The 17,269-nt window shown below is 36.1% G+C and overlaps 2 protein-coding genes across 2 annotated transcripts; both read left to right on the top strand.

Moving 5' to 3' along the window:
• The first annotated feature begins 10,470 nt into the window (after positions 1 to 10,470).
• On the top strand, positions 10,471 to 11,826 carry LOC124457160. The gene has a single exon (XM_047007444.1). It carries the CDS (start codon positions 10,471 to 10,473, stop codon positions 11,824 to 11,826), a length of 1,356 nt encoding a protein of 451 aa, XP_046863400.1.
• Positions 11,827 to 12,191: 365 nt separating this feature from the next.
• Positions 12,192 to 12,938, top strand: LOC124457159. The gene has a single exon (XM_047007442.1). It carries the CDS (start codon positions 12,192 to 12,194, stop codon positions 12,936 to 12,938), a length of 747 nt encoding a protein of 248 aa, XP_046863398.1.
• The last annotated feature ends 4,331 nt before the right edge of the window (positions 12,939 to 17,269 follow it).

Raw genomic sequence — 17,269 nt, 5'->3', positions numbered from 1 at the left:
TTGACACAACAGATTAAGAAACAGGGGGCCGAACTCTTTGAAATAGTTTGAAAACTGAAACATGCTGGTCATTTTTTTATTATTATTCTATTTGTCGGTTTTTTCTACGGCCACCTCACCCAGTAATTTTCCCTTAGTTGATCAACCGAAACTGGCATTAAAAGTAAATAAATAATACATAGTAAATAATAATTTAAATAGTAGGCAAGCTCCGATATTAACACCAGGTACAAAAGTGTTTGTGAAATTCCAGTACAAAACCTAGACCTCAGTATCAATTTCATTCCTAAAATGCTCTTTTGCTTCAAGGGATACAGCAAATACTAAAAGGAAATATATGCAAGTGTTTCTGATACGTGCATCTTTGTTGTTACTTACATTATGCTATTACGTTGTGTCACAGTGAAGTAGCAAAATACGATTGCAGAGGTATTTCAGAGTATTAAAGGAGGGGAGTTAATTAATTGATATACATGTTCTAGCAAAAGCTAAAGCCCTCCAAAAAAGTTTATCAAACCTTTTTGCGACACTGCATGACAAGCCACCCTTATGTTGTGTAACAATTTTAATAACAGTTTTTCAAGGTATTGTGTTCAATATGAAGCAATTTGGCATTCATGTAATAACTGGCATTGAATTTCATATAGTAAATGTTATTATATTCATTTATACATCGGTATGACAGTCATTGATAAAATTCATATGATCTTTGGTGAATTGAATTGTCTTTCATATGGTCTTAGTAATGGAATTTGTTTAGCTATACGTTGGTATTTCCATTTATGGTGTATGAAATGATTGGTATTGACGCCATGTAATTATTGGTGTGGACATTCATATACTCATTGGTATTAAGATTCATACTATCATGTCTATTGAAATTCATACTGTCTTTGGTAGTGTGGTTTATTTATATAGTCATTACTATTGACATATTCATATAACTATAGATATTCATATTCACATAATAATTGGCACTGGCAGTAGTAAAAACGCTTGGCTCCTTTTACAACATGGCAAAGCTATAAAACCAGTGACATTTTTAAATTGATTAATCAATGCTGTTACATGCATAGTCATATACTAATTCAAATTATTTCAGAAATATTTAGTATAATGTGCTACCATATATATATGTTACTTGACAGTTATATTGCAGAGATGAGCCTTTATGCACATTGTTTTTTAACCAAATGATTACAAACGATAAAGTATATAAAAAATAGGTACGTAAAGCGTAAATGTGTGTAGCCACAAATAGACGGCAGTAAAAATGGAACTTTGAAAAATACTCCAGATAGCGAAAATGTGCTGTTAATTTAATTATCAGTCAAATGACCGATCCGAACAAGCCTCTATGAAACAAGGGAGTACATACCAAATAGTTTTGGAAAATTCTGTACATGTTAGTTCAATGCTGTAAGTATAGTAAATGTGTAGTAACTTAATTGATATCTGTATTAGGACTGGATAAATTGCATAAACAATCTATTTTTGTAAAATGGTTTCGTTTGCGCGTATAGTTGTATAATCCTGTCATTTGCTTAGAATGGCAATATTTAAAAATTTCACAGGACTTGAAAGAATTGTTAGAATCGCAAGCCATTACAAACATGAATTACATTTCGTTTGGTCGAATAATACGTGAAACTTGATGAGAAGTACATATACTGATCCATTTATGTGCTTTCTAGTAACAGTGCTTTGTTAATTAAACCATGAAGACAGCAATTGAATGTATTTTTTAGGCGTCTTAAATGCATTAATTGATGTGAATAAACATGACGTCATTATGGCAATGCATCTATGTGAGCCCTTATTTAGAAAGAGTTACGTAATTAGCTTAAGAGCCTATGTTGTTCAAGTTAAAGTTGCAGTGAATAAATATAGTCAAATATGATTTGACACAAACTTAGAAATATATTCATCGAAATTTTAATAAAAAAAACAATTTAATACAAGTACTAAATTGTCAACAGTTTATCTTTCAAAACAATTTCCGACGTGTATTCACGATACTTGATATGTAGTTCATTTAACCAATAAGCGAAGGCACTCGATCTGATTCGAAATTATAAACATGCGACATTTGTTACTTTTCCATACCATTTTTAATAAAAATTTTGTATTGATAACAAATATTGTTGAAACTTGTAACGTTTAAAAGCTTTTCATATTTCAGGTAACCATGGCAAACATTTCGGATTTCATTGTACAACGAGTTAATGTTCATGACATGGTAATTTTGATATTTTAAAAATCAAAAGAGTATTGTTAATTATTTATGTAAGTTTCGTAAGAAGAAAAAATCAAAGTACTTTCTGACATCAGAGTGAACGAAACAATAGATGAACAATGCTATGTACTCTGTTTGACATGTATCATGTGTGTGGACTCATTGACAATTTAGTACTTATACCAAAAAAGAGCTTTCATTAAAACTTCAATAAATATATTTTTTAATTTGTATGAAATCATATTTGATCATATAAAAATGATCAAAAAGATTTCATATATAAATATAGCAACTTTAACTTAAACGTTATAAGCACGTAAGCTAAGTTGCGTAACACTTAATATATGAAAGATCGTTTGACAGATGAGGATAGGGAGGCCCAAAGATATATGACTAATATATGGACACAAATCAAACTTTGAAAACCGTTCGAGATTGAAGAAATGTGCTCTCAGCTTACTCTTAATTGAAACGACAAAGTACGTAACCCTTTTTGAATAAGAAGCGCGCATAGTTAATTATTTTTCGATAAACTATGTGACAAACTGTGTTAGATATGTATCACAAGTGTTGATGCATTGTCATTATGACTTTAAGTTTATCCCATGGAAAACATCACTTAAAGCAATAAAGACTCTTCTGAAAATATACTTACTTTCTTTAATTTCTCTTTATGTTTTACACACTTAAGCATTGTGATGAGATTATACATAATTAGACTAAATACAAGAACGTATCTTTCGTCCAAACAAAGTCGTGTAGTCGGAGAGTTTTTCAAACATCGGTCGTTCGGTCGTTCATACTTACGTACGTGCGTTTATAGAGATTATAAACAAAATTTAAGATGACATTGATGACGAATTTAGAGGACGCGAGAATTGGGTAGCAAATTTATGTGTCGGAATAAAAACATGAAGAAAAGAAATGATGCCTTAGCCGTTTTGGATTTTTTTATCGTGCTATAGTAATTTTTTTTGCTCTTTTTTAGCTTCGAGCGTCAAGAAAATTGGTCATTTTTAGAGGGTTAGTAATTGCTTTTAGAAGCTGTTAGTATGATTATACGACAACTTGTCTATAATCTACGTATGCTTTTTATATTTATGTTTCAATTAAACTAAGAAAAAATATGTTATTCCTTTTTGTTCCTCTGTTTTCACAACCCAACATATTCACATAGCTTACCCATTTTTAATATTTTTCCGGTTTGAATTACAAATGTATGTTTTTTGAAATCTGTTAGCAGTCGAATTAAAGGCGAAACAGGTCTCCTTATCGAGCAATGACTCTAGGACTTATAATTTACGTAATGAGTACGAAAGCAGCACAAATATGTTTTAAAATAAATGTGTTTGAACCCGAGAGTATCGCTACATGTTTGTAAATGTAAATCGACCTTTTGACTCTGAAGATGACTACCGCTAAGGTTGTCGAAAAGTCAGTCAACAACAACAAAAACAGTCCTTCCCAGGACCAGTGGCGTAGCTAGGAAAAATAGTCACTCCCGCCAATCCATCTCGCAAATATCAAAACACATACTATACTCATCATTTATAAAGAAAGGCCAGCCTCCTGGGTTTTTCTACAAATTTTTCAACCACCTCGTTATGCAACACCTCTGATTCCTCTTTCTTTTCAATGATATCTTTGTGAATAGATATTCTACACAAAGAGCTAAGCCGACCTTGACCCATTCTATTTCTTAAATAGCTTTTTACCCTTTTTAAGCAAGAAAACGACCTCTCTACTGAAGCACTTGCCACTGCCAACACACCATTCAATTTTAACAAATTTACCACTTGACCTAAACTCGACTGGAGATTAAATTTGAAGATGTATTTAAGAACCTCATTACTGCACTCTTTGTGAAAGTCCTAGTCGTTGTAAATGAAGGAAAGTTAACTCTCCAAAGTTTGGATGTCAAAAAGAGGACTATACTTATCTTTGAGAAGATTGATCTTCTCCTGTGGAACTATGCCCTTCCATGTAGTAAATAGTTTAGGATTTACAAGGTCTAAAAACTCGAACTGATTAATATCTTGAAATCGTTCACTTAACATGCCTTTAATGGAATCAATAACCTCAAAATAAAGCTGTTTCTAATTGTATCTACTATCTGCTCTGGTTGCTGGTGGGCCTACTTTTTCTAGTGCAGTTTGGTAAAACTCGGTGAAAGCTTGATCTGTGCGAAGTGTAAACTGCTTGAAATTGTCAATCTTGCTTATGCCATAGTTAAAATGGGTTTCCCTATTTTGAAGAATGCAATACAAAATTGTGGACTGTTCTAAAATCCTGTAAAAAACACACACTAGAAAACAAAAGAGAAAGCTATCAAGATAATGCAGTAAGCCACTTATTTTACTTAATGACTCATCATCCCATCCAGCTGGTTGTTCAAGTACCCCCTCAAATATCTAAAAGTTTTCATAGTTTTGTGCAATACATTGATTAATCTAGAGCGATAATACCATCTTGTTTCACCAGGGCAGGAAACTCAAGGTTGTTAGATGTGAGAAAAGCTTTTCTTTTGGGGCATTGCTTGTAAATGTGCTGAATGTAGCTATATTAATAAAAAGATTTTAACAGGAGAAATTGATGAGGCTGACTGGCATAGGACCAGCTTCAATCTATGAGCTGCACAATGAACAAAATGAGCAAAAGGATACTCTTGTCGAACCAATGCTTGAACACCATTGATATGGCCAGACATGACAGAAGCACCATCATATGTTTGTAAAACCAGTTTTTCTTTTATATTAGAATACTCACCAAGTTTATCTTTGACAACTTGTGATATTGCTGTGGCATTTCTGTTCATACTTACATCCACAAATCCTAATTGCCTCTCCATAATTTGACTTGCTTTGTCAAACCGAGCAATAACACTTAGCTGCTCTTTGGTGGAGACATCAGATGCTTCATCAACCTGAATATTCATAAATGTGCAATCATTTATTTCCTTTCTGATTTCATCTTCAATAAATCTTCTGTCACCAACTATGTCAGATTCTGCTAGTCTACTGTGCAGTCGACGCTCAAATACAGAATCAAACTTAGCAAAACATTCGAGCAACTCTCTATAATTACCTTTGTTCAAGCTACCTTCGGACTCATTGTGACCTCTAAATGGCAGCTCTTGCTTTGACAAATACAGCACGGCCTCAGTAACAGTTTTTAAGATTTCTCGATTTTGTCTTACCTCCTCATTGTGACGCTGAATCTCATTTCTTCTAGCGAGGAACATAAGACAATCAATTCGTTCACTAGCTCCATACGTTTTCCATGTCTTAAATGCAGTCAAATGCGATTTAGATTTTTCATGCTTCTTAGCATCAGACATAATACTCCGCATATCGTTGTAGCCATTCTTAGTCCACGATGGCGATGTTTTGGGGGAAAACATTAGACATGGCCAACAAAACACTTTCTGCAAGGTTGTACTGCCACACAGCCAGTCCTTCGCCTCATACCAATCTCTCTGAAATGCTCTTCCCTTATTTTGGATAGTTAAATCAGAAGTAGGCCGTTCATGAACGATAACATTCTGTTCGACCGACGATTGAGCAGAGAACGGTTTAGCTAATAAGCTATTTACTAAATCAACATCAGTTGAGCAAATCGCAGTCGCACTTGAAGCCATTGTGTCATATACAAATACAAAATAGCAATTTGAGAGTAAACACAATGGAAAATTAATACCGACAATGACACGTAATTTGATAATCACTAATCGCTGTACTCGTATTAAAAGGTCGAATAATTACAACCTCCGCCAATTTAAAATAGCGGGAGTTCGACTATAAAAACAGCAGACTTGAGCATGCGTCAAGTCCCTTAGCCAACCAGAGTTCAAAACTTCTTATATAGAATAAAATTGTATGTTCCGCCCTCTGAAGATGGGCGGAATACGTGGAGAATCGCGCGAGTATGCAATGTGCAAGAAAAGGCGGTTGCTAGGTTACATAACAAATCTTGAGATTTTGCTGTATTACGATTACGAACCACCTAATAAAAGCGTAAATATGAACGAATAAAACATAATATTACAAATTGTTCGTGAAATAATGTATATCTTATGTCCAAATAGAATATTTATTATTTTTTTGGGAAATTTCTACTCCCGCCGGGCGGGAGTAGCGGGACCGCTAGCTACGCCACTGCCCAGGACTATACCAATCTTTACGATCTACATTTACGAACATGTAACAAACATGTTTTGAATAATACGAGTGGTTTAAACCATCTAAAAGTACGATAAAAAGAAAGCATTGTTCAACAATTAGATTAAGATAGTATTTATAGATATTAAAAATTTTGCTATGCACTTCCTTAGTACGTTAAAGCATTTGCGCTGTCTGATATCTTTTAAACAAAAATCAAGAAATATTTGAAAATGATTTGTTTTTAATCTACAATGCCCGTTTTTCATTTTTGGCATTAAAATTTTCCAACTTCAATCATATGAACGAGAAACTATTTGATGATTTTCAAAATAATTATTATTTTCCAAGGACAGGAATTAAATTTCCTTAAAGAGTTAAATGTAAACGTGCAATGATGATTTATGATCATTTCAATAACATGAGAGCAGTTAGCCTTGGTCAAAACTCTGCATTTTATCGTTGAACTCTTGTCCAACAAAACGAAGCCACTTTCGTGATGTACACCACTTGCTTGCACCACCCCATTTCTTTTTTATGTACACGTTGCAACTGTGAAGAGCATCAACCACGATTACTGATGAAACTTCTTGCCATGTCGTTGGAAAATCTTTTGTAACATCAGCACATTGGTCTTTCTAATAATGATGCGAAAATAATTGCACCGTGTCAGTCACAGCATGTCTGTTTCATTTGAAATCACAAACAACTTTAACTAATTGTAAGTAAAGATAATGAATTGCAATAACAAAAATTGAAAAAAGTTTATACGGCTAGCAATGTAGAACAATAGCAATTTAAAAAGAAAAATATTTTGTCAACTTAATGAAGAAACATAAATTAAAGGTTTTTAAAAGCTAAGAATGTTAATATAAATCAAGCATTTTATTTTGACGTCAATTAGCAAAAACGCTTGTTACCTTTTTATGCTCGCAATTATTGGCATGCTCAAACAGTATCAAACGAGAATTCTCAGTAGGAACAAGTCTTGTTTATCCATTGACACCATTTAACCTTATCTTTCCCTTTTTTTTCTGGTACAACAATGATGTCAAGTGTTCCTTCAGAGCTGTAGTTTTTATTTCTGTAAACTATCCATGAACCGACACCAGACTCTTCAGCAATGTAATCACCATCAGTGAAATCGGCATAACCTCCATTTACTAAATTATTGCTATCAACAATCAATGTACTTTTACCTTGAGTATGAAATGTTATAGACATGACTAAATCGGAGTTATTCGTTTCAGCAACGAACTGCTTGTGACAAATTGAAGGAAACTGTTCTCTTTTATTGATATGAGATGACACGTGACAAATTATTAAGCATATTTGCCATTAAAATTGCATAATATTATAACAAAACCTTGACGAAATCAAGGTTGTTGAAAAGTTAAGAAAAATTAGTCGCTCAAAGGCTGGTGTGTTGCAAATTATGCTAAAGTTGTGTTGCGTTTCAATTGTACATTCGGGTACGTTGGGGATGATAAGGAACAATATAGAAAACATGAGTGGAACAGAAGTAGACAAAGCAGAAAACGGAAGTGAGACAAGCGAGACAAGCGAGAGAAATGAGATACTTTGAGAAGTAATAATAAAAATTGTTAAAGAAACCAATGTTGTGATTGTGATTATTCTTCATGTTCCGAAGACATTGGGACGGAGGTCAATTTTTTGGAATACCTGGCACCTGCCGACGAGGGATTGTTCTTGTGATAAATTGTGAGAATTTCGTACGAGATATTACGCGTCCCATACAAACATGGCAAACGACGAAGCAAAACTCAATATAAAATTAACTCAACTAAAGTTATCTGCTCAAAGAACAGCTAAAATATTAGATTCGGGAAAGCGAGAAACTATCGAACGACAACTGAACGCACTCAAAACAACTATAAACGAAGCTGACAATTTTAAAAGAGCTGTAGAAGCAGCGAAAATCGAAAGAGAGGACGATCTTGAAGAAATCAGCGATTGGAATGCGGAAATCGAAAAAAAAATAAGCGAAGCCGAAGACGAAATAAACAAGCTACAACACTGCCTGAACAATAGGAAATTAGAAGAGGAAAATCACGCTCGCGAGGAGCAACTTAAATTTGAAGTAAAGCTTCAAGAAACAAAGGCTCAAGTAAATGCAAAAATTAAAAATTCAAAGTCTGAGGACTCAAAAAATAAGTGTTGAAGGCATGTCGGTGAGATTACCAAAAATAAATATTACGAAATTTGAGGGGGGATACATGGATTGGACCAGATTTGGGGGGAAATTTACGGAGACGGTGAACAAGTCAAATATAGCTGCCATCAACAAATTCACATATCTGTGTGGTTTCCTTGGGCCCAAAGTTAAGCGACGAGTAGAATCATTACCTTTTACCACCGAAGGATACAATAGAACGAAGTCAATTTTAAAAGATCATTATGGGAAGAATTCGGAAATTATAAAAGCTTACATAAAAGAGATCATGAACTTGCCTCATATCTCCGGAGCAAAGAAAGATTGCCGAATTTAGTGAGAAGTTAAATCACAGTGTCCAAGCTTTGGAAACGCTGGGTAAACTGAAAGATGTCCAAGGAAATGTTTCCATGACTCTAGACAAACTCCCAGCCATACGTTGGACCTTGTTAGAAATGATCCAGAATGGGAAAGTTGGGAGTTTACCAAGCTTACTGAAGCAGTCAGACAGTGGACTAGGCGAAATCCAGTCTTGTTGATAAATGGAATTACATGTCGTGCATTGATCGACTCAGGGGCTGGAAGCTCATACATATCTGGTAAACTTGCATCGATGCTGAGGGTGAAACCAACTGAGACACAAACCACTAAAGTTGACATGCTTCTAACATCAAAAACAACAAGACTGGAAATCTATGAAGTGGAAGTTGAAGCAATAGACAGTGATTATTCAATGAAGGTGAAGTTGATAAAGGTGGAGAAAGAAGAGTTACTCAATGTGGACAATCCACACTATAAAAACTTACAAAGAGAGTTTTAACACCTAAAGAATGCAAAATTTGTTGATAATGATCAAAAAGCTCAAATACCTGTACATATCGTTTTGGGAAGCGGGGAATATGCACGGATAAAAACTCGCACGAATCCTCTATTGGCAACTGAGGGGCAAACAATTGCAGAAAAAACAAAACTCGGATAGTTTGCCATGAGCCCTGATGTGGAACCAAATAGTAAAAGGATGCTGCTTACCCAAATATCACAGAAGGGTTACGAAGATCTCTGCAGGTTGGATGTGCTGGGCCTAGCAGACACTGCTGAACACGACCAATCAATTGTGTATAACGAATTCATTGAGCAATTAACGCGAGGGCTGGTACGAGACCGGTCTTCCATACCGCGGAAATCATCCACCTCTCCAAATCGAACAAAACAGGAAGCATCAGAAGGTTGGAATCTTTAGAGCGACGATTACAGCGAAAGAAATTAACTAAAGATTACAACGCAGTAATGCAGTAATCCAAGACCAAAAGCAAAATGGCGTAGTTGAACCAGCAACTAACGTAGCAAAAGTTAATGAATTCTACATACCTCACAAAGAAGTCGTTCACGAGTCAGCGCAGTCCACTAAACTGAGAGTGGTGTACGATGCATCAGCAAAAGCTTCACCAGAAAGTCCTTCTTTAAACGAATGCCTGTACGCGGGACCTAAGCTAAATAACAAGCTGTGGGAAGTGCTGATAAGAGCGCAAAGTTTTCCTGTTGCAATTACTGGGGATATTCAAAATGCATTTCTCCAATTCGTGTACGCCAACATGAACGGGATTCTTTAAGATTTCAATGGTGACCAAATCCACAAGCTGATGTAGCAGTATTACAGTACACAAGAGTATTGTTTGGATTGGTTTCTTCTCCATTCCTACTTGGGGGAGTTCAAGAAACACATTTGGATCACTGGAAAAAACAAAGCTCCAGACGCAGTTGAGGCTCTGAGAAGGTGTCTGTACGTTGATGACATCATTTCGGGAGGATGCACTGTGGATGAAGCAAGAAAAAGGAAATTGGTAGCTATTGACATTCTGGGTGACGAAACCTTTACCCTTCATAAGTGGGCATCAAATGCAAAGATGTTGGATGAAGGTAGTGTTAACAAAAATCATGAAGAGCAAACAGCGGCCAAACAACAATTTGGGGTGCAGCCAACTGAGACGAAGTTCCTGGGTACAACGTGGAATGAGGAGAAAGATACGTTAAGTGTACAAATAGGACATTGTGAGAAATGGCCAACGAAGCGCAACATTTTAAGTCGACTGGCGAAGATTTATGATCCAATGAGAATTGCATCCCCTCAGCTTTTGCAAGGCAAACAAATCTATCGAGAGGTGTGTGACCTGAAATTACTCTGGGACGCAGAATTGATTGGTAAATTGAAGCAGAGTTGGAAGAAGTGGGAAAACACCTTACCAAGCAAAGTGACCGTGCCAAGAGCGGTTCTGTCGTTCAAAGAGCCCGTCTGTAGCTTAGAGATTTATGGATTTGGGGATGCCAGCGGTGAAGGTTTGTGCGCAGTCGTGTACACGGTCGCTAAACAACCATCTGGGGTTACTCAGGAATTACTGGCAGCGAAATCAAGACTTGCCAAGAGAGGACTGACTATCCCGAGGTTAGAGCTTGTTGCAAGTCATATGGCCGCAAATTTGGTCTCGAATGCTAGCAATGCGCTGAGGCACATTTCACACAGAAAACACTGCTGGTCAGATAGTACTGTAGCTTTATGGTGGATTAAAGGAGAGGGGGATTATAAACAATTCGTGTCCTATCGAGTGGCAAAAATCCGAGCTTCTAATGAGATCGTGTGGAATCATGTGCCAACAACCGACAATCCGGCCGACCTAAGAACTAGAGGTGGCAAACTGACTGAGATGTGGATGAAAGGTCCTGCCTGGCTATCAGAGCGTAGTCTTTGGCCACCAGATCTTACAGTCAAACCGTCGGTTGACTCCAAAAGTGAAGCAAAGGCGACGAGAGTAGTTTTGAACACGGCTATTCAGCAGTCGGACTTTGCAATATTGAGTGATGTTCTTGAAAAAAATCCATTGCAGGAGGCGATTCGTATTGGGGCGTGGGTGAAACGATTTATTGATAATGCTCGACAAAACAGAGATAATAGAAAGCACGGGCCACTGACATCTGAAGAAGTGGAAGAACAATACATGTCATGGATAAAAATGGTACAAGCCGGAGTCACAGAAAACCCAAAGTCTCAAACGGATCTGATTCAGTTAAATGTACAACCCGACGATGACGAGATTTTAAGATGTCACGGTCAGAAACAAGGAGAGTTCCCTATTTACTTGCCTGATGGCGCTCTATTCACCATGAAGTTAGTGGAAGATGCACACTTGGAAACACTCCAAGGGGGAGTTATACTTACGATGGCGATGATCGAGAAAGACATTGGGTTCTTCGGCTTCGTCGACTAGTCAAAAAGAAAAGGAAGAGATGCTACAGATGCTAGAGATCTACGACTAAACTGTATCAAGCTCCAATACCTGCTCCTTTACCAAAGACTCGAACAGAGGGAACCACACCGTATAAAGTCATTGGTGTCGATTTTGCCGGTCCGATGAAGTATAAAGTCAAGAAAAATCAAGAAGGAAAAGCCTATTTAGTGCTTTTTTCCTGTAGTTTGACGTGAGGAGTCTATCGTGAATTGTTGAAGAGTCTTGAGACAACTTCTTTCCTGCAAAGTCTAAAACGGCTCATAGCAAGGCGAGGTCGTCCTTCGCTGATCTATTCGGACAATGCGAAAACGTTCCAAGCTGCAGCGGCATGGTCAAAGAGAGCAATGCAAGACGAGAGTTTTTACAGTGAGCTCAGTAAACATAGCATGAAATGGAGATTCAATCTGTCCCGCGCACCCTGGTGGGGAGGCCAGTTTGAGCGATTGATCTTTGTATTCAAATCATCATTTTACAAAGTCGTTGGTAAAGGACTTCTGAAATTCGATGAACTTACAGAAGTTGTTCTGGACGTAGAAATTTGTATGAATAATCGACCACTGAGCTATGTAGAGGGTGATGTTGAACTCCCCGTACTGACACCATCTTCGTTCGTACTGCGACAGACGAATGCCATCCCTGAGGTGGAGAGTCATCACATGAAGGACGGTGAATTACGGAAGCGAGCAAAATATTTGTACAAAATCAAAACCCAATTGTGGAACAGATGGCAGCGAGAATATTTAACAAGTCTACGGCAACGCAATCAAGTTAACAATTCAGCTACCGAGTCTCATCCGAAAGAGGGAGATATCGTTTTAATTAAGGGCGATAAGAAAAACCGAAATATGTGGAAGATCGGAAAGGTAACGATGTTGATCCGTGGAAGGGATGGAGTTGTGAGAGGAGTCAAACTTCAGTGTGGAAAAATATCTCTTGAGAGACCAATCCAACTGATCTATCCTTTAGAATTACAACGTGACGTCAGCAACCATAAAAAAAAGTTGCGAGTGAACGCCGAAGAATTCAGACCAAGACGACAAGCTGCTGTGGTTGCGGAGGCGATAAATCAGGAGCTAATGGAACAGAAATGAAACAAACTTCGAGACAAAGTGATATAACATATGACTGATTTCTAGTTACATGTGGGGGAGGGTGTTACAAATTATGTTAAATTTGTGTTGAGTTCGATTGTACATTCGGGTACGTTGGGGACGACAAGGAACAATATAGAAAACATGAGTGGAACGGAAGTAGAGAGAGCAGAGAACGGAAGTGAGACAAGCGAGAGAAGCGAGAGAAGCGAAATACTTTGAGGAGTAATACTAAAAATTGTTTAAGAAACCAAAGTTGTGATTGTGATTATTCTTCGTGTTCCGAAGACATTGAGACGGAGGTCAATTTTTCGGAATAGGTGGTCATGGTGGTTTCCTTAATTGGATATTGAAGAATATGCGGATATTCTCACGTTACTAAGCACACTATTTCTTTATGTGTCTTTCCGGAACTGTCAAGTTCCTACGATGTGGAAAACTGCTGATATCGTCCCACTGTCCCGAAAGAACAATTATTAAAAATTTTACACAAGGTTCGAGAACGATATCACTTACTTCCACTCTATCCAAAATTGCAGAAGAATTTGTTATGGAAAAAGATATAAAACCAGTCATATTAAGATGCATCGATAAGCATCAATATGGTTTTATCCCTAAATCCTCAACTACCCATGCTCTTATATCGATGATTTATAATTGGAAACAAATGACTGACTGAAAAGCAGTCGCAGTTTGAGCTGTTTTCGTAGACTTTAAAAAAGCATTTGATACGATGGATAATAATCTCCGAATTGCTAAGGTTTAACTCTTGGGAAAGAGCCTTCAACCATCAAATTGCTTATTGATTTTCTGGGAGACAGGGAAGAAAAAGTAAAACTCAATCAGTGTATGTCCGATTGGAGAAGCGTGCCAGGAGGAGTGCCTCAAGGAAGCTGTCTAGAACCATGGTTATTTTTAGCCATGATCAATGATTTAGAAATATCTGGAAAAACGAAATCACTTATGTGGAAATTTGCAGATGACACCACTACTTCAGAACTAATTTCATATGATAGGAAAACTTATCTACAACAAGAAATCAACCACATTGCTAATTGTCAATAGAAAATAAACTCATCCTTAATCCAAAGAAATGTAAAGAAATGATCAAATGTTCATAAAAACTACTCCAACGATTTGATGAAATCAGAATCGATGATCAACCTTTCGAAAGAGCTCAAAATGTTACAATTTTGGGACTCACAATAAGAAATGATTTGAAATGGAGCGACAACATAAATGTTATCACTAAAAATGTTATCACTTGTTTGTATTGTGAATAAGTCGTTTGTAAGGTGTAATTGCTGTGATCTGTTCAGGGGGGTTTGGTTCAAGTTGGTATACCAACTTTCTAATGTAAGCCGTGGTCTATAGTCAGTACTGTAAATAATGCATTTTGCCGAGTCCCAGTCAATGTTGTGCTTTGTGATTCGGTGATGTTCGACAATGGATTAGTTTTGTCTTGTTTCTTAGTAACTTGTTTGAGTTCAGTAAGTCTTATGTCTAAGTTCCTGCCCGTTTTCCGATATAGGAGGCGTGGCAGTCGGAGCAGTTTATTTTGTAAACTGCACCTTGTCGTTCGTTGGGCTGTTCTTTGTCCTTCATGTTCGTTAGTACTTGTCGTAACGTTGTGATTTGTTTACCTGAGACACGTATGTTGTATGGTCGTAAGATACGCGAGATAGTCTCAGACGTGCCTTTGATGTAAGGTATCGTTGCTTTTGTCACTGAGTAGTTCGTTTCGTTGGGCTCGTTGGGTTCGTTGGGTTTGTAAGTGTTGCGTTTGCTAACTCAGAGTTATAGTTGTTTTTTTCAAAAACACGTTTGAGATAGTTGTTTTCGTTGTAGTCGGTCTGTATTCGTTGGCTTGCAATAAACTGTTGTACGCAGTTTTTGATTGTCATGTTTTACCAAACAGTCGACAAAATGAAGAGTTCCGTTTTCTTCGACATTTTTGAGAAATTGTATGTGGCTGTTCTGTTTGTTGATGTGAGTGTGAGTGTGAAAGACTGAATAAACTGAAGGAACTCATACCAACGACAGTAAGTGATACTTTACTTTCTAGGATACAAACTATTGCAGAGAAACAAGCAAACAAAGCAAAGACACAACAACAAATCAAACAACAAAAAAAACTTAAACTATTAAAACAAACTAAAACACGTACAAGACATAACCATGACAATAACTGGGTGAGGAATATTTCTTCCCGCTCATTAGACAAAACTGAAACGCGACTACTATCTTACGGACTAAAACATTCCACAATACCTAGACGAATCCCGACTGAGACGATAGTATCAAGTGTCGAGGCTGTCCTAGCGTATCAAGGAGACTTGTTAGAGACAACCAAAGACGAAATCAGAAGCAGGGTAGCCTCCACTTTTCAATCCTCCTCTATACTTAACAAAAATTTGACAAAGGACGAACAACAAGCACTCAAACGACTAAAAACGACAACAACATCGTCATTTACTAGCAGAATAAGGACGCGTGACTGCAGTCATGGACAGTAATGATTACTTCAACAAAATGGACACCCTTCTTAACGACAGGCAAACGTACAAACAACTCAAACAAGACCCAACACTATCACTAGTACGCAAACTTAACAGCAATATCTTCTCTATAAGAAAATCTAACATTATATCTGAACGTATTTACTAGCGACTCAGATGTTTAGTACCGCGACCACCCAGACTATACGGACTACCAAACTTCCAAACCTTTACCGACAGAAGACATTATGGAGCTACTAGAGCTCTGCTTCACCTCGACTTACTTCCAGTAGAAAGGTACACACTACACACAATTACATGGAACAGCAATGGGCTCACCAGTTTCTGTTGTAGGTTTTGTTTGGTTATTTAAATACATTTATCTAGAGAGTTATAGTTAAACAATGTAAAATTTGGGCAGTTTTCAACAGCCTTATTAGCTCAGCGGTTAGAGCACTGGACTTGTAAACCAGGGGTCCAGCGTTAAATTCTCCGATAAGGCTAGTCTAGCAAGCTTAAAATTTTTTCTCCAATTTAAGATAATTAAACTACCAAATTATGATTAAGCTTTAAAGTGAACCATTCATATTAGTTAACGTTAAAAATGAAGACCAAAAATTATCTTATATAAACTATTCTCGACTTCTCTGATTATTTTAAATTGGATTTCATGACAGTATTCTTGGTTTATTGATTACCACAAGATAAATAATTTTAATATCTGGTTGCATGCTTAAAAGTTGCTTTGAATTGTTAAATAACTAAAGTTTTTGAAGGGTTATGACTAAAGAACAAGGAACTTTACAGTTTTTAACAGCCTTATTAGCTTAGATAACTGGGCACTGGTCTTATAACAAGGGATCCAGATTTCGATTCATGTACAAGTCTGGTCTACCAAGGATGAACATTTTTTCCAAGTTAAAGTATTACAAATAGCAAATTACAAATTAATTTAAAAGTTAAACTTTTAAATTAGATATCGTTAATAATAAATATCAAAAACTTTTTGCTCTAAATTTTCCAGCATTTTCTGTTTATTTATTACCACAAAAATAAATCTTTAAAATCTGAATCTATTCTTAAAAGTTGCCTTTAAATGGTTTTTTAACTACAAATCTCTGGAGAGTTATAATTAAACAAAATAAATATTTTGTATTTTGTACCAGCCTAATTAGCTGAGAATTTAGAGCACTGGTCTATTAAACCAGGGATCCATTCTTCAATCCTCTGATAAGGGTGGTCTACCAAGCATTTTTTTTTTGTATTGTAAAGTATCATAACTACAAATTTAGGATTAAATTTTAAAGTTCATTTTTTAAATTACATAACGTTTTTAATAAAAATAAAAAGTACTGAGGTAAATTATCTAGTAATCTTTGTATATTCAACACCGCGAGAAATGTAACTTAAGCATATGATTTCAAGCTAAAAAATTGCATTTGATTGGTAATTGAAATACATTTTCTATAGAGTTATAATTAAACAAAATAAAAATTGTGTATTTTGTACTAGCCTCAGCTCGGAATTTAGAGCAATGGTCCAGTAAACCAGGGATCCAGAGTCCAAATTTTTGATAAGGCTGGTCTACCTGGCAAAAATTTTTTTTGTAATTTAAAGTATTATAACTACAAAATTTTGATTTAATCTTAAAGTTCATTTTTTAAATTACATAATGTCTTTAATTGTAACAAAAAAAATTCTGTACTAAACTATCTAGTAATCTTTGTATATTCAACACAACGAAAAATATAACTTTAACATCAGATTGCATGATTAAAAATTGCATTTATATGGTTTTCTAAATACATTTTTCTAGAGAGTTGTATATAAACA

Source organism: Xenia sp. Carnegie-2017, unplaced genomic scaffold (assembly GCF_021976095.1).
Source record: "Xenia sp. Carnegie-2017 unplaced genomic scaffold, XeniaSp_v1 HiC_scaffold_6, whole genome shotgun sequence".
NCBI lineage: Eukaryota > Metazoa > Cnidaria > Anthozoa > Malacalcyonacea > Xeniidae > Xenia > Xenia sp. Carnegie-2017.
Note: the sequence above shows the minus strand (reverse complement) of the source record. Positions and strands in the feature narration are given on the sequence as shown.

Coding starts and splice junctions, on each gene's coding strand:
- LOC124457160 (XM_047007444.1), top strand. CDS start 10,471: ATGTTGGATGAAGGTAGTGTTAACAAAAATCATGAAGAGCAAACAGCG.
- LOC124457159 (XM_047007442.1), top strand. CDS start 12,192: ATGCAAGACGAGAGTTTTTACAGTGAGCTCAGTAAACATAGCATGAAA.